The sequence below is a fragment of the Mugil cephalus genome, chromosome 13, assembly GCF_022458985.1.
Source record: "Mugil cephalus isolate CIBA_MC_2020 chromosome 13, CIBA_Mcephalus_1.1, whole genome shotgun sequence".
Lineage (NCBI taxonomy): Eukaryota > Metazoa > Chordata > Actinopteri > Mugiliformes > Mugilidae > Mugil > Mugil cephalus.
This window is the reverse complement of record NC_061782.1, coordinates 4,300,041-4,322,107: the sequence shown is the minus strand read 5'-3', so window position 1 is coordinate 4,322,107 and position 22,067 is coordinate 4,300,041. Positions and strand designations below refer to the sequence as shown.

At 39.5% G+C, this 22,067-nt stretch overlaps 1 protein-coding gene across 1 annotated transcript; it reads left to right on the top strand.

The window, feature by feature from the left end:
• The first annotated feature begins 381 nt into the window (after window positions 1-381).
• ncapd3 (non-SMC condensin II complex, subunit D3) lies at window positions 382-21,822 on the top strand. The gene is made up of 35 exons (XM_047604122.1): window positions 382-488; window positions 1,864-2,036; window positions 2,979-3,141; window positions 3,347-3,513; window positions 4,011-4,178; window positions 4,261-4,322; window positions 4,414-4,501; window positions 5,483-5,616; window positions 6,407-6,479; window positions 6,853-6,978; window positions 8,551-8,806; window positions 9,028-9,066; window positions 9,671-9,763; window positions 9,857-9,930; window positions 10,014-10,148; window positions 10,243-10,463; window positions 11,335-11,526; window positions 11,676-11,773; window positions 13,010-13,119; window positions 13,444-13,551; window positions 14,675-14,789; window positions 15,525-15,620; window positions 16,309-16,547; window positions 16,639-16,718; window positions 16,808-16,945; window positions 17,047-17,180; window positions 17,757-17,968; window positions 18,060-18,170; window positions 18,261-18,431; window positions 19,041-19,150; window positions 19,235-19,299; window positions 19,438-19,485; window positions 20,043-20,105; window positions 20,963-21,011; window positions 21,558-21,822. Exons 1-35 carry the CDS (start codon window positions 437-439, stop codon window positions 21,634-21,636), a joined length of 4,242 nt encoding a protein of 1,413 aa, XP_047460078.1. The 5' UTR covers window positions 382-436; the 3' UTR covers window positions 21,637-21,822.
• Window positions 21,823-22,067: the final 245 nt, after the last annotated feature.

The following is a 22,067-nucleotide window of genomic DNA, read 5'->3' as shown; positions in this document are numbered from 1 at the left end:
GAACAGGCAAATTTAAACTTTGAAGAAGAGGACTGAATGCTACCTGAAGCAAACCTCACAACAAGATCAGCTTGTTGATTATGGGAAGTTGCTTTTTTTTTTCTTTTTTCTTGCTGCTATATACGTATGTGGATAATAATTATGAGGAAAAACATTAATAAATGTATTGTTTAAAAAAAAGTAGTTGTCCTCCTGTTTAATCAGGTTTATTTGATTAAAAAAATAGTGTATATAAGTGTAACTTTTTTATGCTTTGTCCACAAGTCCACCGTGTGGTACCTACGTATGTGTATCTGTAGGTGGCGATAATGCGCCTCTTAGCTGTTTGACCGAGCTATAAATGTACTAACGAAGAAGACAAGTGACATGAAAATGTCCACTGCGCATGTGCGAGTCTACAGTTTCGAGCGGGCTCTTTCAAAAATAACATGAGAAGATGGATTTTATATCTGCGCTGCAGTTTCTGAGACTAAATCAAATCCCACAAGGTAAACTGACATCTTTTTTTGTAAGTTTTACGTTACCGTGGTCCGTAATAGTCATGAATAGTTGCATATTTGTCAAAAAAAAAGAAGGTTAACGGAAACCGTTTCTCCCGGTTATGTGTGTGTTTACGACAAAAACATCACCCAGACTCCGGTCCATTTTAAAGTTAGTTAGCAAGACTTAGCCTCAAATTAACTGGTTCAAAGAATATGATTTGGCTCATAACCAAACCTTATTATTGGTTATTTATCATCAGTAGGTTATATATATATATATATATATATATATATATATATATATATATATATATATATATATATATATATATATATAAAATGTGTACGCACAAATGTGATCTGGTGTCGTGTTTATGAATAATAGAAGACACGGGGCTGTCAACTTGGCACAATATGACCCTTAAAACATGAGTCAATAACTGCAACGCACATATTTTTCAAGATTTTTTTTAGCTATTTCCATTAAAGATGGTAATTTTTTATTGAAAGAGCATCAGGATAAAATATCTTCTTTGTCTCCTTTTGCTAATTCTCACAAAATACTCTCAAAAAACCTGATGATGACTCAAGTCTTTGCCGTCATTTCCACCAAATGCAAATGAAAACACACAGAGGTGTTAAATCTCTTCTTTACTAGTCTTAATAGTGTCTGAATAATATCAATAATAATAATTATCATCTTTTATAGCAGCTGAAAACAATTTGACACTAAAATATCGACTGAAATGTCCTAACAAATAGTAGGTCTGTACCAAACACACACACATGTGACACAGGACTGTCCTCTGGACCAAATATTACACAAGTTATTGTATTTATCTCACAATGGGGACATTTGCAAGCCAATAACTGTAAGAAAATCTTTTTATTTCATAATAAATTTGCTATTTCCATTAAAGGTTGTGAATTTGTGATTATTTGAACGAAAGATCGTGAGGATAAAACATTTTCTTTCTTTGTTTTTGTTAATTCACTTCCACAATATGTTAATAAAAACATTCAGATGTGTGAAATACTGTTTCTCTAAGCCCCACTCTGCTACAAACACGCTGACAAGACACATTTCCAGAGTTTTGAATAACTTATAGTTCTCTCTGTGATTGGTTTGAAAATGAAAAAGATCACCTGTAATTGCAGTCTGACTTAAAATCCTCTTAATTTAGTCAGATGTCTCTTGTAGGTTAAAATGCCAAATCCTTGTTGTTCAGAGAAAATAATAATAAAAAATGTTAAGCTGTTTATAATAAAGATAAAACCTCACATCAAACTTTTTGCCCTCAAACATTTATCGTCCAAAGAGACTTGTCCTTGTCCTCCGTTGTTTCTCTTGAGTTAATGTTTTGGCCGCTGTGTTTTCCAGCCTGGGTGGATGCAGTGTGGGACCTGGAGTTCACAGAACGAACTCCGCTGGACGACAACATAGAGGAGGAACTCGCAGCCAGTGGAGACAAGTCCTTCAGGAAGCTCCACCAGTGTTTACTGTCCCGCGCTGCCGACCAGCGTCAGTCCACAGGCAACGATGAAGCTTCACAGGTTTGAACTGACTCATGTTCTTTGATGATGTTTGATCTCTTTACGTCCTCATCTCCTGATAATACAAGGATTCATTTTTAAATACAAATATTATTTCTTTTGAAACTTTGGTGGATGTACATTAGGTAACTTTATGGCATCTACTCTTCAGACAGTTGTGTAAATGTTCGCATTGTTCTCCTGCTGGTCTGGTTTGAAACTTTGAACACTGTTAGAAAAGGGCAACACACAAGACCCAGCCACACAAAAAGACACAAATACACACAAAAAAATAGGCAATTCAATGCCCAGTGCAAGTCCACTGCAAGAGACTGAGTTGTGCAACAGTGTAGTTTGCAAACAGTGTAAGAAAGAAAACATAAATAGTCAAGTGGAAGTCAATCAAGCTCATTATTGGTTATTTATCATCAGTAAGTTATATATATATAATGTGTACGCACAAATGTGATCTGGTGTCGTGTTTATGAATAATAGAAGACATGGGGCTGTCGACTTGGCACAATATGACTCTTAAAAGACACAAATACACACAAAAAAACTGCAATTCAATGCACAGTGCATGTTCACCTTAAGAGACTGAGTTGTGCAACAGCGTAGTTTGCAAACAGTATAAATAGAAATACATAAAATAAAGTGGAATCCACCGGGTGCAGGAGAAGAGACACAGATTATATGTGATGGTTTATAGCCACAGTGGCCTTAGAAGTAAAGAGCCTGGGTCCCTACACCCCCGCCCAGATGTTATATTTACCCGTTAAGGTGCATTTGATGAACTGCTCCTCCAATGACACCTCCTGCACAAGAGTACCTGAATAATCTCATCATCTTTAATTGCAGCTGCAAACAAAGGAACAAATAAAAGGCTTTATAGAAAAATAGTAGGTTTCTGAAAGTCGGGTAATCAGTCAATCCACCTTTTTTTTTTACCTGTCTGCATTGCAGAGTGTCTGGGCGATCCTGGGGGAGAACGACGTGTCGGTCAAGTCTCTGGTGGCTGTTCTGTCCTCCTTCGTCCTGGCAGGAAAAGCTAAAACGGCCAACGTCCAGCAGAGGGTGAACGGCCTGTACGCCGCCTCACTCTACCTGCTGCTTCTGGGAATCCCAGGTGAGGAAATTTCAGATATATAAACCTGCTTCTAGTTTCTGTGCTGCCACCAGGTTTAATCTTTTTTTTTCCCAGGGATTGACTGAACTGAACTGTGTTTTAGGGCATCGCACTGCATCTCTGCTCGGACACAAATGTCTAATACGATTGAGTGGAGAAGTGAATTTAGTCTGAGGTTTCATCATATGTTGCTGTCTGCTTCCAGGGAGCATCGCCAACAAGGTTTTCCATGAAGTTCTGTTGGACACGTGCTCAGACCTGACCTCTCACTGCTGGCCTCAGGACTCTGGGAGGAAGCGCAAGAAGGACGGTCCGAAGAGTTCTCAGGCCGACGGGAAACGCTCCAAAACACAGCGCAAAGACGCCCACGAGGTACAGCCGCGCCGCTCACACCCACGGCAACGTCCGAGGATGTGATGGTCGACCAGAAATGTTCATGTACTGAGTTTAACTAACATGCTCAATATTGTTCTTCATCCTCGAGAAGTTTTAGGTTTTTAAAGGTCATTTTTATAAGCTCATCTTCTTTGTATCTATCTTTTTTTAATTGTATACATGTAAAGATAAACAAAAACGGACACTACTGCTATGAATAATAATAAGTAAAACTGGAAAAACAAGAGCAAGAGCAAGTAAACAGAGCAATGACCACAAATAAAATAAGTTTATTATCTGATTTGAATTAATAATGGGTGGGTACCAGGATGGTTTTGGTACTGAGTCAGTTATGATACTGAATTCTTCAGGCTGGTCTGTTTGTAAATCGTGTTAATAAATGTCTTAAGAGATCGAGCCATTATTGTGATGTTGATCTTAAACAAACCGTAACAGAGACTGAAAGTTATAGTTGTTGTGTGTTTTTTTCTTAGATGGAAGTGGATGAGGGGGAAGAAGAAGAGGAAGAGGAACTGAATTTCTCCAGTCAGGACCTGATGAAGATCAGAGATGCTGTGGTTCTGTTGGTTCAAAGTCTCCTCAGGCTCCTGCAAACGTTTCCGCTCAAAGACCGACCACAGAGCGCCAGTAACTGCACTCAGGTTAACTCACACGTCCAACATCCTCTTCATTAAGTCTCACTGCAGAAATTTCTTTTATTTATTTATCTATTTTTCTCTGCAGATCTTCAGTAAGCTGCTGTACTTTGAACCCGTCGTTGGTGAACCAGACTTTTCTTCTGTTCAGTGAGTTATATTTTTTAGTTTTCACGCTCGTCTCTCTCCGTGATGCTGAAGAACGTGTCCATGAGATGAAAACTGACTTATTTCTTCACAGAGATCTCACTGAGCTGAAGAGTGTCCCTATGATGGGTTTCTATGGCCTTCAGCTGCTCTGCTCGCCCAAGCACGGAGACCAGAAAGAAGTAAGATCTGATTACTGTAGTATTTATTTATTGGTACATCAGTAAAAAACATAATACTGAACATATAAATTAAATCACTGAGACCATCCAGTACTTTAACAAGAGAAAAAAGGTAGGAATGTGCAGGAGGAACCACAAAAAATATAATACATAAACAATAAATGAAACAAATTCAAAGAACAGCTGGGGAAGAAAAAGAAATCATAGTTACAAAAGATGAATGAAGGTATTTACTGGAGAAGATAAAAAAAAAAACATGCAGTTTTATGCATTGATTTTAATATTTACCTCTTTAAATGTCACCGTCAGTCTGCAGAGATGTAACCTGCTTACAACAGCGTGTCTACAATTTATCTTTCATACATCTAGACCATTGTCTCTTTGCAGTGAAATAAACAAAGATAAAGATAGAAAATCTTCATGCATAATGCACAAGCAGAGCACTTTACTAACCCTATATACGGTGCAATTATTTATGTAATTACAAATATATGTATCTATGACAAGTATAAACAATAATGTAACTATGGTGAGGCATTAAATTAGAAGGGAAACAAATGTCTGGCTATAAGGTGCAATATTATTTTCCAGAGAATTAACTTCTTCTGGTACATTTTCACCCAGACGGGTAATTGTTTTGTGTCTTTATAGTCAGCTCTTCTCTCATTTACCTTGATCTCCCTCTTTAACTCAACTTTATTGTCAGTTTTGAGATGCAACACATATACAAGATTGAAATTACCTTTCCTCAAAGGCAGCAACTATACAAAAAAATGTGCAAATGCTAAGATTTAAAAAACAGGATAAAATATATACAGTGTGTATATATAGAAAATACAGCTTGTATATAAAAAGTAGACTAAAGAAACAAAAGAAAAACACAACATGGCACATGACGATACACATGAAGTGGCTGGTGGACTTGAAAATATATTGTTGTTGTTGAATCTGAATCTGAATGTAATGGCTTCTCCTCTCCAGTCTCTGCGGAGGGTTTTCCACCAGCTGCTCTACGTGATCCTCATGATGAATAAACGCAGCAGAGGAAAACCTTCCCTCCTCGTACCCAGTCAGTCCGTCCTCGCCACCCGCAACCAGGCCGTCCAGTTTGTTTGGTAAGAAGCTTCTTAAAACAAAGTGTATGAAACGTGTAACTCAGGCGCTGGTACTTACTCACTCACTGACGACTGCTGCTACATTGTTTGGTCTTGTGCTTCGAAAAAAAAAGACAAAACAGAGTCAAAGGTATGAAAACCAGGCTCCAGTCGCTGACTGTGTCTTGTAATATTCATAATGTGCACAACCATCACACAAGGAAGGTTTCAAAGGGCTTCATTATTGTGACTCCTGTGAAATCAGTCTTAAATGGAGCCACATCTTCATGGAACGAGTAAAAAATGTTGTAATTGTAACTGTTATTAGTTTGTTGTTGTATTGATTTTGTTCTTGTTTTTTGTCCGATATTATTTTCTTTGTTATTAGTATTGTTGTTGTATGGCTGGTATTTGTACCAGGCAGCTTTTTATAGATTTTGGAAGTTGAGCTTCATTTCCTGTCTGATTATTTTCTGTGTATTTTAATAGACCCCAGACAGAGCAGCTGCTACCACGTGTCGCAGCTAATGGGGATCTTAATAAAACCAAAATCAAAACAAATAAAAACATGCACCAAGCTGTGAGGAATGAAAACATCTCCATCTCTAAGCTGGGCCACGTTTCAACATGGGAATCATTCTCTAGGTTTATTTCATTTAAGAGCTTGAGTTTAATTCAGATTAATTAAAGAGATATATATCACCACTTAGGGTTTGATTTAAAAGAATATGATAATGGTTCCTCTCTATAAGCCTCTATAAGGCTCGTTTAAGCCTTGTAGTGCTGAATATTTGTTATTCTTTGATCACAGTCATCTTGTGAATGAGCTGAAGGAGCCGGCGCTGCCTCTACTGCAAGTCCTGCTGCAACACATCTGCTTCCAGGTGAGTACAAACACTTTCTTCTTTATTATTATTATTATTATTATTATTATTATTATTATTAGGATCTCCATTAGCATCAGCATCAGCAGCATAGGCCATTTTTCCTGGGGTCCAACATACATATAACGCACTTTGGAAATTGTGATAATAAAATGTAGAGACACAAAAACAACAAAAACACTTCTATACTTCCACATTCCCAACAAACCCCACACTACGAGGCTACTTACTTATATTACCCTGCAGGATTAATACATGGTTCATTATTTATTAGTAATTGGCATTATATTTATTATAATTCTACTATATGATTATATAATTCATGACTTCACTGTCAGTGCCTCAGTGTCTGAGATGTAATGTTTGTGTGTAGATGGTGGAGAAGAGCGAGTATCGAAGCCACGGAGCGCAGGCTGTGGGCATGTTTACGTCTCAGATGGAAAGTACGGACTACGCCCGATTCATCAAGTGGTTGTTCAACTTCTCCAGACACACGAAGGTAAACTCTTCTACTTTACGACCAGTGTGTCCCAAATGTCATGTTTTATGTTCGTCTCAACCACGTGATTGTCTTGTGTTTCAATACGTCAGGACGTCTTGTCAAAACTGAACCAGAAAACACGACATTTCACAGAACACGATGTCATTAAAGAAAACACAATGATATCTCAGATAACACGACATTACAGAAAACGCGACATTAAAGAAAACACAATATTAAAGACAATACAATGACAATAAAGAAAACACAATAACACACGAAATTAAAGTAAACGTGACAACATTTCACAAAAAACAGCAGCATTAAAGAAAACACAACGATATCAGAAAACACGACACTTCAGAAAACACGACATTTAAGAAAACACAACAATATCTCAGAAAACACAATGACATTTCAGAAAACTCAACATTACATTAAACGCAACATTTAAGCAAACACAATATTAAAGACAATACAGTGACAATAAAGAAAACACAACATTACAGAAAACACAACAATATTTCACAAAACACAACAACATTTAAGAAAACACAACAATATTTCACAAAACGCAACAATATTTCACAAAACACAACAGCATTTAAGAAAACACGACATTTCACTAAACACGACATTAAAGAAAACATGACAACATTTCACAAAAAACAGCAGCGTTAAAGAAAACACAACGATATCTCAGAAAACACGACACTTCAGAAAACACGACATTAAAGAAAACACAACAATATCTCAGAAAACACAATGAAATTTCAGAAAACACAACATTACATAAAACGCGACATTTAAGCAAACACAATATTAAAGACAATACAATGACAATAAAGAAAACACAACATTACAGAAAACACAACAATATTTCACAATACACAACAACATTTAAGAAAACACAACAATATTTCATAAAACACAACAACATTTCACTAAACACGACATTAAAGAAAACATGACAACATTTCACAAGAAACAGCAGCGTTAAAGAAAACACAACACGACATTAAAAAAACACAACATTATAGAAAACGCAACGACATTAAAGAGAACACTTTTTAAAATACACTGTTAGAATTTGAAGCACACAACACCGATCAGCCACAACATTATGACCACTGTCAGGAGGAGTAAACAACATTTAAACCATCTTGTGATAATTCAGAGTTCTGCTGGGAAACATTTGGACCTGACATTAATTCATGTGGATGTTACTTAGACATGTAGCACCCACCTAGACCAGACCAGACCCCCCCCCCCCCACCCCCACCCCATAGCAACGACACTCGGGATGCAGCCTGACACAGACACAAATACACTTTAAGAACAAGAACAAGAACTGCACAAGGTGTTGATCTGGCCTCTAAATCCACTAGATCCCAAACTGATCAAGTATTTGTGGGATGATCCACTATAGAGGCCCCTCCCCTTAAAGACCCACACTAACAACATTGTGTTAACAGACCCCCAGCCCCCCCCCCCCCCCCCCCCAAGGCCCGTTCCCGTTCTCTGCTGAGTCTCAGCTGTTTCAGAGGTTCATCCTTGTTCTACCGTTCTACCGTTCTCCGTTCTCCGTAGATGGTGCACCGTCTGTTCTCCTTGGATGTGGTGATGGTTCTGCTGGGGCAGGAGGAGAGGAACCCGGAGGAGTGTAGTAGTGATCCGGAGCTCGCCTGCTTCCTGCCGTTCAAGTTCCTCATCCAGAACCTGATGTTCGCTCGGCGCAAGGACGAGTCGCCCACGGTCCAGGGACACGCCCTGAACTGTCTGGCCCAGTGTCTGGAGCTGCCGTCGCTCAACGTCACCAGGGCCGTACACAACCTCTTCTCTGCCAGTGAGACACACAAACAAACCACCACAAAGTCACATGACTCTGTTTACCTGTAATAACCCATTCACAAACAAACGGCTCAACTATTAAAGAATTGGTAGATTAAAACCATTTCATTGCAATCAGAGTCTTTGAAGTATTAAAAGTCTAAAGGGACGTTTTTATTTATTCTAAGAGCTGCTGTTGTTGTTTGTGAGATTAACTCGTCTGTTCTCTCTGTTCAGCTGGAGCTCAGACAGTGTTGGAAGGCGAATCCACAGAAGGTTTGTTTCTTTATTACAGAACTAGTTATTATATATATATATTTGCCTGAACCCAAGGATTTTATGTTGGTTGAACAGATACTGGTCCAACTCAATGAGCAGCATCTTATATTAAAGGATTCACTCCTATAAGTTAAACTTTTACCAGAAGCTTTACTGGTGTTATAGCTGCTGTGGTTTGGTTATTATAATGTACTTACATCCTCATAACCAGTATGTAATTCACATATTCTGGGATTTATTCGTTTCTGGTCGTAAATAAAGAATTTGTATAAACTAAACTATATTCTGCATCTTACATGACGTATATCTATAAACTTGTTGGTGGAAACAGGATAATTTCTGAGCATGTACATTAAACAGACGCTGGTTTATTAGTTTATTAAAGAGGATTAATGTCATTGGGTATAATCCAGGTACATACACATGGTTTAGTGTTTTAAAGAAACACTGGTTGTTGTATTTCTGCAATGATGATAATCTGCACCGCACCAAGAACAACTTCCTAATGCGACTTCTCTGCTTTCTATAAGATTTCTGATGAATGTTTTATTTTCTGTGCCCATATTTTTTTTAATTGGAGTTCGTATGTTTTGTATTTCAGAAACCCGCTTTTCCCAGAACACTCAGAAAACCTACCGCTCTCTGCCGTTCAGGACTGTGGAGATCACCAGTACTGACGCCTCCGTCTGCGAAGGTGAGACGAAACCTCAGCAATATGAGTCAAAAAATATCTGCATGTAAAGACCCGTTAACTGAAAACTGAGTGACTGAATTCTCTTAAATGTAGCGAAGGAAAACCTGTCTCTCCTCCTGCGTCGCGTCAAAGACTCAAAGACCAACTTGAGGAAATCTGCGCTGCAGGTTTGTGTGTGTGCGTTTCACATTTAAATAGCGACGTATGTCACATGAACACGAGCTGTAACGTCTCTGTGACGCCTCCTCAGGCTCTGCTGGGTCTCCTGAAGCACGGCGTCATCCCCGTGTGCTGGGAGAACCTGGAGACGCTGTCGGAGCGCTGCAGAGACCCGGCGGTGTCCGTGAAGAAGAAGGCTCTGCAGTGTGTGGGAGAGCTGCTCGCTGTGAGTTCACCGACAAGAATAATCAGTGAATCAGTTTCGTCTTTGTGCATTATAATGGCTGAGAGAAAAGGTGTCTTCATCCATCCCAATCCAGGCCCGACCGGACTGCAGCGCGGTGCAGAAGGCGTGGCTGCAGGGCGTCGTCCCGGCCGTGGTCGACTCTGAGAACTCGGTGCAGGACAAGGCTCTGGAGGCTCTGGACCAGGTGATGCTCAGTCAGATCAAACCCTACTCCGCCAACTTCTACCTGGACGCCGCTCAGAGGCTGACCTGGGACCTGCTGGGCCTCCTGTGTCACGAGTGCAAGAACCTCAGGTTGGTCCAGTTAATCGCCGAACAGTGAAATGTGGACCAGGCACTTTACGAATTGTTGCACATTCTGAAACCTGCATTTCTCACTATGCACATATGGGTCGAAGGTTTTAGAGCTGCATCCTCTGGTATAGTTGGTCAAAGCTTCATCCTACATAAAGATAATGACCCAAAACTTTAGTCCGAGCTCCACCAGAACTACCTCAGGGTATAAACAAGATGGAAAACTGAGACATTAAAGTGCATACGTTTCAATAAAAAAAGAAAGAAATACTGGACTGTAACTGATCATTTATGTGTAACCGTGTGAAAAGTCCTGTTGGCACCAGCTCCATTTCAACCACGTTTCACTGAATTGTTAATAATCATCAGGCGTCATCTTCGTTTTGGAAGAGGTCTGTTTTAAGTGACGTAAAACTGCGTTATCTGCACTGTCTTTTTCTTTTTTTACCCTTTAAAACCGAGCATATCGTGGTTTTTGATTTACCGTAACTCACAGTGTTTTGCGCCATTAAAATTCAAAGTGTGGCTGAACACTGGGAAGTTGAGCTTTTTGTGACATCTCAAGGATATAACTTCATTTTTACCAACAAATTCCTCCAAACAACTCTCATTTCCTGGGTCTCCTCGGTCTTGCAGTGGTACGTCGCGATTACCGTAATGGCAGCTGTGTTCAGCCACACTTTGAATTTTGTCCAACAGTGAGTTACGGTAATTTAAATACCGCAAGCTTTTTGTAATGCACAGGTGGATATTTAGGTCCTAAATGGTTTAAAAAAAATAAATAAAATGATAAATAGTTAAAAGAAAAGCTGAATTTCATTAATCCTGAAACCTTTTTGTTGTTGTTGTTGTTTTTGTGGGGTTTCTGTAGCCGATATTTCAGCAGGGCCTTCACCATCTGGTCCAAGCAGAACAAGTTCACGCCGACGTTCATCAATAACCTGATCTCACACACTGAGGCTGATCATGCTCCTGGAGCCTGGCTGCTGCTCTCCAGGGTCGTCGCCTCCTCCCCCAAACTGCCCCACGGCAAAATCCTGAACGCCTGGGACGCCATGATGAAGTGAGTCGCCCTCTTTACTCGCCCTCGATACTGTTCTGAGTCTCTGTTTCCTCCGGTTTCCAAACGTTGTCACAAACATTTAGAGTTTGGAAAAAGTCATTTTTGTTTCACGAGTGGAAATAATAATAATAATTTCTCTTCACTCTTAGGTCAAAGGACATGAACACGACAACCTGCTGTAACATCCTGTGCGTCATGGGCGACATCGCTGCACATCTGAACACAGACACCAAACACAGGATCGTTAGTAAGTGGTGGTTTCTTTTTTATTTATTTGCATCAACGACTAAAAAAACACCTCACAACAACCTACAAAACAAGAACAACATTTATATATTGTTCTGTCTTTGGAAAAGAATTAATGCTCCACATAGAACAACTCTCTACCTGTTGTAATACAGAGAGAAGCTGCGTCTTGTAAAGTCAACAAACTCCAAATTAGTTCGTTAAATAAATCACTTGCCCCATTTTCTTTTAATAACTTCTTTATAGCCAATAATCGATTTCATAATTATCCAACCTGACTTACCACGTCATCACTATTTAGTTTAACATCCAGAGGTCTGAGGATGTGGAATCACTTCCTCCTCACTTGGTTAAACTTTCTCCAAAGTCATTAAATCATCACTTTTTGTTTTCTGTTTTGTTCTGTTTCTGTCTTGACTTCTCTCCTAAAGTTAATGCCCTGACATGCATTTAAAAAACAAAAAAAAATCAATTGCTTATTTGCTTATTGTTATTGTGCTTCTGTTATTGTTGTTGTGTTTTAATGTATCTTAAAAGTTGTAGTATAATCGAAGTATAATTCATAAATGCTTGGTTATTTATCTACATACATTAGAAGTGGTTCCAGTATATTATAAAACCCTTTAGCCTTACATTGGTTACGATGATTATCTGTAATTCTTTATAACAATATTTGTTATTTTCTTGTTCATCAGAAGTAAAACACAGACGTTTATATCTTTACCTTCAACCAAGCACGAGTTTGTTCGATGTGGACAATGAAGTGAACATCGTGCTGCTTTATTAAGAGCAGTTTGCAGTTTATTATTACAGATTAGACATGTAATGATATGGAGATTTCATATCACGATTACTGTGACCAACATTATCACAGTGTTGGTGAAATATGCTCAAAATGTTCAAAAAGTACAAATTTTATTTTGAAAAAACAAATAAAAAACGTGCACAATGAACTAAAGGAGGTAGTAGCTAATAGCATCAGTGGGTTTGAATGACGCATGCCCACTCTGTAAAAAATTAAATGTTATTAATGTTTTTATTATTATCTGACTGACACACACATTAACGTTACTCCTGTAAAAACAAAACATGCTGCTACAAAAAAATGTAGAAAAACGTGTTGTTGCATGTGTTGCATATTTATTATGGGCTATGTCCTCGGTTCATGATTGACTCAGCTCTAACATATTCCTGATCCATGAGGTTTAAAATCTTTTTTTTTCTTTGCTCCCTCTAGCTGAGCTGATGTCTTGGCTGAAGACTTTCTCTTTGTCTCTGGACGTGATCAACGCTGCCGTGGAGACTTTGCACCAGTTTGGTCGCAGCGAAGACATTAAACAGACGCAGGTTGGTGCAGCTCGTCTTTTTATTTTTATTGAGCTGCAGGAGGAGGAAGTTTGTTTGACCATGGGAGCCTTTATTTAAGCAACATCTTGATTATATTATTATTTACCTTGTGCATCCATTTCTGCTGCTTGTCTGCACATAAAAAGCATTAAAACAACTGGTTTTCCAACATGTTTTGTTGGTGGATTCTGCAGAACCTCTGTTTTGGTGCTTTTATCTTTGTGTGAGCAGAATTTAAACTTCTAAATTCCAGCGAGACGCTAAAAATATTCTCAAGGATTTATTCACCAGACTGTGTGCACTGTTTTCGTTCCTTTTCTTCAGGCTTTTCTGAACCAGCACTGTGGGGAGCTGGTGTCTGTGTCTGAGGCTTATTTAGCCAACGTTCTCCTGAGCGACAGCGGAGCCCAGAACCTGAACGAGGAGCTGATGGTAACACGAACACTCTGCAGACTTTTCCCTCTAAAACCAACTTTATTTAGGTGTTCGGTTACAACATACAGTAGTAGCTTCTAGTAATATTGATTTCAGTATGAATACATGTACATTTACAGTAACTACATCACAATATGTGTTGAACCATGAGCCATAACTGCTCCATTATATTACTGTTGTTAGCGTTAGCTTAGCTTAGTCATTATGTCATTCTACATCACCTTCTGCTGGATGTGGACATGAGCTGCACTCAATGAAATAAGATCTACTGAGAACACACAATCCATGTTTCCAGTTATTTATTTTTGGTGAAAGTAACTTAAAAGTAACTTAATGCCTTCAAAGACACCATATTATTCCTGATCCATGTACATGTAAACAAATGAGATTTACATCTCTGCAGATTTATTATACACAGTTTGTAGAAACTAAAAACAGCTTCAGCTAAAACTGAAAGTAAAATTCATTCATTTTCTGTAACTAATTTCTTGGTTTTAAATGTCAGATTGAAGATCTCACATCTGTTTTTTTTTTTTAAGTTGAGACATTTCCTGCTTCTCTCTGCACATAAAACCTTGTTTGAGCCTCACATACATTACTGCCATATCATAGTAACACGTTTAAGCTCTGATACTCTGAAAAAAGTTCTTACACGTTTAGAGTTTAACTAAAATACTCTTCCACTGCCACAATCTTCTGAGGCTTGTTGTGTAGCATTACTTCCAGACTGTCCATAATCTAAACCATAAAGTGTGTAACTAAGGCTAAAATGTACCAGGTTCAGTATTTTGTGCAGATCTGGAATGAGCTTGATGAGAAATTAAAAAATGTCAGAACTCCATCATCAAGAAAAACCTAAAAATGCAGCTTTTATCAGTGTCTGTTTAAATTCCTGATTATATTATATCTGTTATTTTACACTAATGTACCCAGAATACTGGGATTATCTATTATATGTCTGTTTATATGTTGTTGCCTCCTGCTAAAAGCTTTAAATGGCTTATTTTAAATATCCCCCATTTCACACATTTAAAGGATTATTTGCATAAAACAACATAATGTATGTAAATAGTGTGAAATAAGCTAAACTAAATGGGGGAAATCTTGCTCTTTCTTCCAGATAAAACACCTCCACACTCTGGGCGCGGCGTCGCTCCACTGTCCCGCTAAGGTGGGAAAGAGGACGGTGCTGCTGGTGGAGTCGGTCCTCACCACACATTCTGACAAACTGGCAGGTAGGAGGAGAAAGAAGAGAGGTTTCCTTCTTTTTACACACTGAACATCTACAAACATGATATATAATGATATATGATATATACTGTCATATACACACAGAATAATAAATGTGGATGGAATAGTTTCACATAGAGACAGAAGTAGTCGAGATAAGATCCTGTGGGACCAGATACAGACTGATGAGATAAAGCAGTGGAAGATGACAGAAACATCAGAAGCTAGAGACAGATGCTGGAGCTTCTCTCTAGTTCCTCTGAGATCTGTGTCCAGACGAGCTGCAGAACTAGGAAGAGCTACGATACTGAGCAGGACACTGTCGAGACTGAGAGAAAATATGGAAAAAAAATGTGAAAGAAAGACAATTGGACTTGGGTAGCACCCACAGATGTTCATATTTAAACCTCAACTCTGCCACTAGATGATCATAGATGGATGATTCATGTGCAACTTACGATAAAAACGTCCACTGAATTCATCTGGGTTTGATCTTAACTCATTCGTATGAGCTTCATTACGTAGCTGGAATCTTCTGGAAATCTTCATATATCATATTTACATGATACACAACTATTTCCTCAAACGCCATTCATTTTATTTTATTTTATTTTTTTCAACCGTGAACTCTGGAAGTTAAGTATGTATTTCAAATGTGTAGAAACGCTGCGTGTCTGTTCAAAGACTCGGGTCTTTCTCAGGGATATTAATGTTGCTGTTTTTTGTGTTGTGATTCCCAGAGTGCCAGGGAGAGCTCCCAGCGTCGCTGCCTCTGTCCCAGTTCAGACCGAACGCTCTGTCCACCAGAGTCAGAGCCCACGGAGTCATCACCTTAGGTAAACTCTTCACTTTAGCTTCCTCTCCTTCTTTTGTGCTTTTTTTTAATTGTTTCTTTTTTATTTTGGGTGTGACACTCCAGTTTTTTCGCCGATATTTTCCAACTCCTCATTTCCAATTCCGATATCAACCGATACTAACATGTGCAGGTATCTCCTGTTGTGGAATTAACACAATTCATTATGATTCCCTGTAGGATGCATTCACAAAAGAAACATGTCTTTCCAAATGTAAACATTCTCTGTGCAAAAATAAGAATTATTCAACTTTAGTTATGGAAAACTGACACACATTTTTTATTAAAATGCATTATGTTCCTGACTCGGGCCATAATCTGGAAAATAATACACTTGTTTAACACTAATGAAGCTCAATATAACCTGCACAAGAGTTCAAATAAAACCACGAAGGACAGAAAAAAGTAATTCCAAACCAGAGACATAAGTTTAATCCGGCGCTGGATGAGCAAGTTGTTGTTTTTGTTCTTGTTGCCGCTAAACGTTGCTGCGTTCACGGAGGCTGGGAAATGCTGAAGCTTACTTCAGTTGAACATCTTTGGGCTAATATCAGAGGGCTTTTATTATATTACTTGTAACGCCATCTTTGAATGAGCACAAGTTCAGCCAGAACAAACTGAACCCAGTCAACGAGACAAACTTCTTAACCTCACGTCTCTGTCTGGTTCAGGTAAACTGTGTCTGCAGCACGACGAGCTGGTCCAGAAGTACCTGCCCGTGTTCGCCAGGGAGCTGGAGGTGGGAACGGAAGTGGCCGTGCGCAACAACATGGTGGTGATCATGTGTGACCTGTGCGTTCGATACACCAACATCGTGGACCACTACATCCCCAACATCTCCGCGTGTCTGCGAGACGACGAGGCCGTGATCAGGGAGCAGACGCTCATCATGCTGACAAACCTGCTCCAGGTTGGTCGTCAAAACCGTGACGTGCACCGAGATGAACCACATGAAATAAAAAAAACATGGCTTCTGACATGTGACGTGTTTGTTTATGTAGGAGGAGTTTGTGAAGTGGAAGGGCTCCCTCTTCTTCCGCTTCATGGTGGCGCTGGTCGACCCGGTTCCTGCCATCGCCAGGTAAATCACACTCAGCTCAAACCAATAAAAAAAGCTATGGTAGCTTTCACTATATCATCAACCTTCTTGTTTTTTTCATCCGGTGCCAGTCTGTGTGAATACTGTCTGCTCCACCTGCTGCTGAAGAAGAACCCAGAAATGTTCAGCCAACACTTCATCGAGTCCATCTTCACCTTCAACTCCTACAGCAAACACAAGTCCTACAACAAGTTCCCTCAGAGCGACCGGTAGGAACATGCATCGTCGTCTTTTCCCTCCAGTTCATGTTTTTCTGTCCTTAATAATTTTCTTTTCTTTATAATAATAAAAAATAAATAAATCCACGCAGGGAAAAGGTTCGGTTTTCCTTGAAAGGCGATCAGCACCGCGAGAAGAGATTTCGTATCTACCGCTTCCTGTTGGAGCACTTCACAGACGCACAACGCTTCAACATCACCAACAAGATCAACCAGACCGTCCTCGGTGAGTCAAACCAAAACTAAACAGAAACATGGAGCATTTTAACACTGTTTCTTATTGCATCTTATTGCACATTATTGCAGCATCCCTGTGTTTTTCCTGATTGAGCAACAATTTAATTAAATTTGAATTGAATTTATTTATTTCAAACGTAACAGAAATACATTTAAAAGATGAAAGAAAACAATCAAAGTTTAGTGTCCGAACATGAGTAGGTGGAAGTAAAACTTGTAGATCTGTCTCCCTTTCTCACTTATTTACAACAAAAACTAAATACAACTTTAAATAAATCAAGATGTCTCCTCCTCAGTAGATGTTTTTGATATTTTTGCGACTTCCCCTCAGAGACATTTATAAAGATAATAATAAACGGCTTTGTTGCTGCCCCCTGGTGTGTGAGCGGTGTATTGCATTTCACTGATCCCTGGTGCATGTTGCCTCCACTGTTTTACACTATGAACCTTTCCTAAAAGAGGTGACAGCGTCTCTATCCTGCAGTAAAAGAGCCTTAAAGTATAAACCTGCAGGGAGACGTCTTGTCAATCTGTCCCCCTTTTTTTCTTTCTTTCCCTATCCCAGCATGCTTTGCAGACGAGGAGCTGCCTCTGGACGCGGACGGCGCCGAGATCTTGTCGGAAACCTTCAACGTCTTGAGCCTGAAGGAGATGAAGCTTCAGGCCATATCCGCTCCGGCGGGAGCAGCCGCAGGCGGCGAGGAACCCGAGGAGGAGAACATGGCCACCATGGCGAAGGCCGTGCTGCAGGCTGCACAGAAGAAGGTGGTGTCACAGGTGAGAGGCACCACAACAACACAACTTCACATGTTTCTATTACCTCTGATGCTTTTCCCTCTCACATCCTCTCCTCTGCTTTGACCCACAGGTCCAGAAAAAGGCCTTCGTAGAGAACACGGTTCCTCTCATCATCGGCCTGAAGAACCTGCTGGAGCAGAAGCGCTCCCCCGTCCTCAAAGACCTCATGACCTACCTCCAGGTGAGACCCGCTAACCGGACGCTGCGCTGCTCCGCGCGGCGTGAGGCTAAACCGGGCGTCCGTGTGACCCGACCCACTCTGTGCCTCCAGGTGACCATGCAGGACTATCGCAGCGAGGTGAAGGAGTTCTTCTCCGGAGACGAGCAGCTGGCGGCCGAGGTGGAATTCGCTCTGAAGGCCACGGAGAAGGAGAGGGAGATGCAGGAGCAGATGAAGAACTTCAGCCTCACGGGAGGAGGCAGCAAGACCCCGACGCCGCAGGTCAGAACTGGTCAGAACTGGTCAGGACTAGATATCTGGAAAAAAAAGCTTTACATGCAACTGGATGGTGATAAAACCGTTCCCAGACAGAAGACTCCAAATGTTTCCCTTTACTTTACTGTAGAAAAGCACAAGAAAATGTAATGAACAACCATACATTTCTTAAAAAAGTGCAGTTTCTTATTTTATCGAATATTTTCAGCTGATATCTTCAGTGTAGTTTTTGTAAATCACCTCACAGAGGGAAGGAGGTGAAACAGGTCCTTTTACCTTTGAGAGCTCCTCCCGAATGATTTATTTCATTATCGGCTTTAGTTTAATTTAATAAAATATAGGAAAGGTGGAAAAATCAAGAACATGAACAGGAGTGAACATACCAAGGCTTAGAAAAAAAGTAAAAGGCCTGTAATAATAAATTATGGGTGAACGTTCTGACTCCACAGAAGATCTGATAAAAATAAAACCACGTGAGTCACAGCAGCAACAAACTTATTTATTGATAATTACTGATTATTGATTTACAGGAAATGAATAAATCCAAGGTCTTCGTTCAGATCCCGAGCTGAGCTGTTGCGTTGTGTTTTTAAAGTGAATCTGGTCTCTCCTCAGGACGTGGTCCAGTCCCCCGTCAGCTCCAGGCCTCTCCTGCCGTTCAGCTTCGCGACGCCTCAGCCTCCTCGTCCGAGCGCCCAGTCCAGCCGACTGTCCGTCACCGACCGGTGGGTTCCTGCTTTGCTTCTGTCTGACACATTATTAACACAACACGTGATGATGTTTATTTATTTATGTGTGTGTTTTATCAGGCGTGTGCTCAAACCGATACAAGGCGAACGAGCTCCGGCTAAATCCTTCAGTCTGGAGGGAACAGGTACGACACAAGACGATGTTTATTTATCACACGTATATATATCAAATAAAACTTCAGTCCTCCCTTTATATTGTCTTATATAAAATCTATTCTTGTTTATATTCTATCTTCTATTAAATCTTTGTTCTGTGTTTGCAGTGATGTCTAAAGGAGGCGTGGATTACAGAGCCGTCAGCACGCCTAACGGTACGACACTGTCCAACACACACATAAATAATAATGACTCTTATCGTTCCAGCCTTTTCACAAAAAAAAGAAACTTCTAATTATTAAACTGAACGCTGGTCATGATGATGTTGGAGCTCGTTCATGGTCTTGGTCTCTTTTCAAAGTCGAAAGTCAGAATCACTCTAAGCTGTTTTGTTCTTGACGAATCTTGTTTAGTAAAAATGTGTCGGTTGAATCATACAACGACTTTTATCAATGAAACCAGAAGGAATACTTGTGTCCAGAGCTCTGATTGGTTCAGAAAGTTTCTAATGTCACATGAACCTTAGTTAATGTTGTGCCACAGAGTCACATCTTAATCATCATCTTAATCTCCTGAAGGAAACAATCTGAACAAATAAAACGTAAATTAATGAGTTAAAGGGACAAACCAGTATCCTGTCCTCTTTATACAACTTTAAGAAATCACATACATGAACCTTAATCTTTAACTCAGCACTTCAGATTAGTCTAGATCTTGTAGTAGATCTTGTATCAGTCCTTGTAGTGACGTGTGACCTCCTCCCTGTGACCAGGTGTTAACGTCAACCTGACCTTCGATGAAGGAGTCAGCGCCATCTTCAGCGACAAAGGAGCAAGTAAGTTTCTCTCACTTTATACCCACTAGCTGCACTAGTCTGTTTATTATTATTATTATTATTATTATGTTTATGGACAATGTGCACAGATGTTAAACAGTGTCAAAGACATGAATAGATGTTTGCATGAGTTTTAGCACTAAAGCTAATTTCCATCTGTCGTCTGAAAGTTAAATTACACACAAACACTTCACACGAAACACAATCTAAAACGTGTTAAAAAAAAAACAGAACCTAGTGATTTCATATTCAGTGGTAAATCAGAAACTACAGTCTGACTCAGCTGTGCTATATTTATACTTACACTTTACAGCCTCATCTCAGTTCAGCTTTTTCAAATGAGTTTTTATTTCAGTTCCTCTCAGAATCATATTCAACGTCTCTGCTGTTTTACAACATAATTTAGTTCTTATAGGGACCTGATTATGGAGCAATAAAGGAGACTATAGTGACAGAAAGGAAAAAATAAGAAAATAGAATAAAAATAAACTAAATATCACATTACTCTTATATTTATATACATGATTCATGACAGAGCTCCACCTTCTAGTGAATTTATCTTTTTGAAGATTCAGGGACGATGTTATTTGTTCCATTTGATATATTTCCTTTATTTTTGTTTAGTCCACATGTTTTGGACTAACTCTTTGTGTTGTTTTTTTTGGATCACAGTCTTTTTATTTCGTTTTTAAACGCCCACTGTTTGACAGTATAAGACATAAAGATATTTGACAAAGTAGAAAGTATGAAATTCACATAGCCAGACATAATAAAAGGGGTAAATTTTTATCTTGTTTCTGTTCCTTAATGTTTTATTTTTATTTTTATGTATAACCTTTTGTCTTCTGTGTCCTCAGGTCTTGGTGGAGAGTCCAGCCTCCTCCACGTGCGATCAAACGAGCAGCGGTAAGAGCACGGACCAGTGTTACCGACGTATCTGTGTCCTTATGTTGTGTGTCGGTGTTCTGTTCTGTGGTTATACGACAACGTGGGGTCGTTCTCAGGGGATTTAACGAGGTTAAACTACAGCTTCTTAGTGGTGACGGTCACATAGAAACGAGGGACGGGGTCAGTCTGTAGCTTTATGATGTGAGTTTTAGCCCTGATGTTTTTTACTTGGAGCCTCAGAGCTGAGTTTGTTACCATGAACACAGACGATTCACGATACAAAGATATGATTGGACCCTTTTGGATTTAAAAGGGAGGATGTGAGGCCACGTTCAGGACAGGAAACAAACAGAAAGACGTTACGCTTCCTGATTAAAGTTACTGCTAAACTTCATTCTTCAATTACTGAAATTAAGAATGAAAATCTGAATCAAAGAGCGACTGACTGATTCGTTACCAACCACCAGGCGTCGCCCTGTTTCTTTCATTTATTATCTGATGATGTTTGTCCTCAGAGCTGGTTTCTATCCCATGTGTCTAAACCTGTGTTGTGTTGTGTTTCAGACATTCTGGACCGAGGCAGTGGAACGTGAAGTCTCCTCTCTGTCAGAAGAAGAAACAGTCTAGAGTTCAGCCGATCTAACACTTCACATGTTTGTTTCTGTTTTTCCTCACAACTTTTTAAATCTTTATTTCACACATTCGGTTATTTTTTGACCTTCCTTCATTTTCTGTCTTTGACCTTTGATATATATATGTAACCATGTCACTGTTTGTTCTGTATGTTTTTGGTAATAAAACATTAAAGCTTTTTTTGTTTTTTGAGTCAGGACGTCGTTTTGTGTTTTGTGTAGGGCTCATTCAGGGACAGGACGCTGTCTCTGTCCTGCTACATGGACACTTTAAAGGAAGATGTTTGTCCATCAGGACACAGAGACTCTGTAATGCCTCAATGTGAGGAACCAAGTCTAGTCATTGCTGATACTATTTGTTTAGACTTTAATTATCCACAAGGCAAATTACTTGGTCACAGCAGCTCAGTTGCAATCAAGGAAAAGTAAAACAAGTAAAAAT

Coding starts and splice junctions, on each gene's coding strand:
- ncapd3 (XM_047604122.1), top strand. CDS start 437: ATGGATTTTATATCTGCGCTGCAGTTTCTGAGACTAAATCAAATCCCA. Junction 6,480..6,852: donor TGCAACACATCTGCTTCCAG/GTGAGTACAAAC, acceptor GTTTGTGTGTAG/ATGGTGGAGAAGAGCGAGTA. Junction 20,106..20,962: donor CTTCAGCGACAAAGGAGCAA/GTAAGTTTCTCT, acceptor CTGTGTCCTCAG/GTCTTGGTGGAGAGTCCAGC.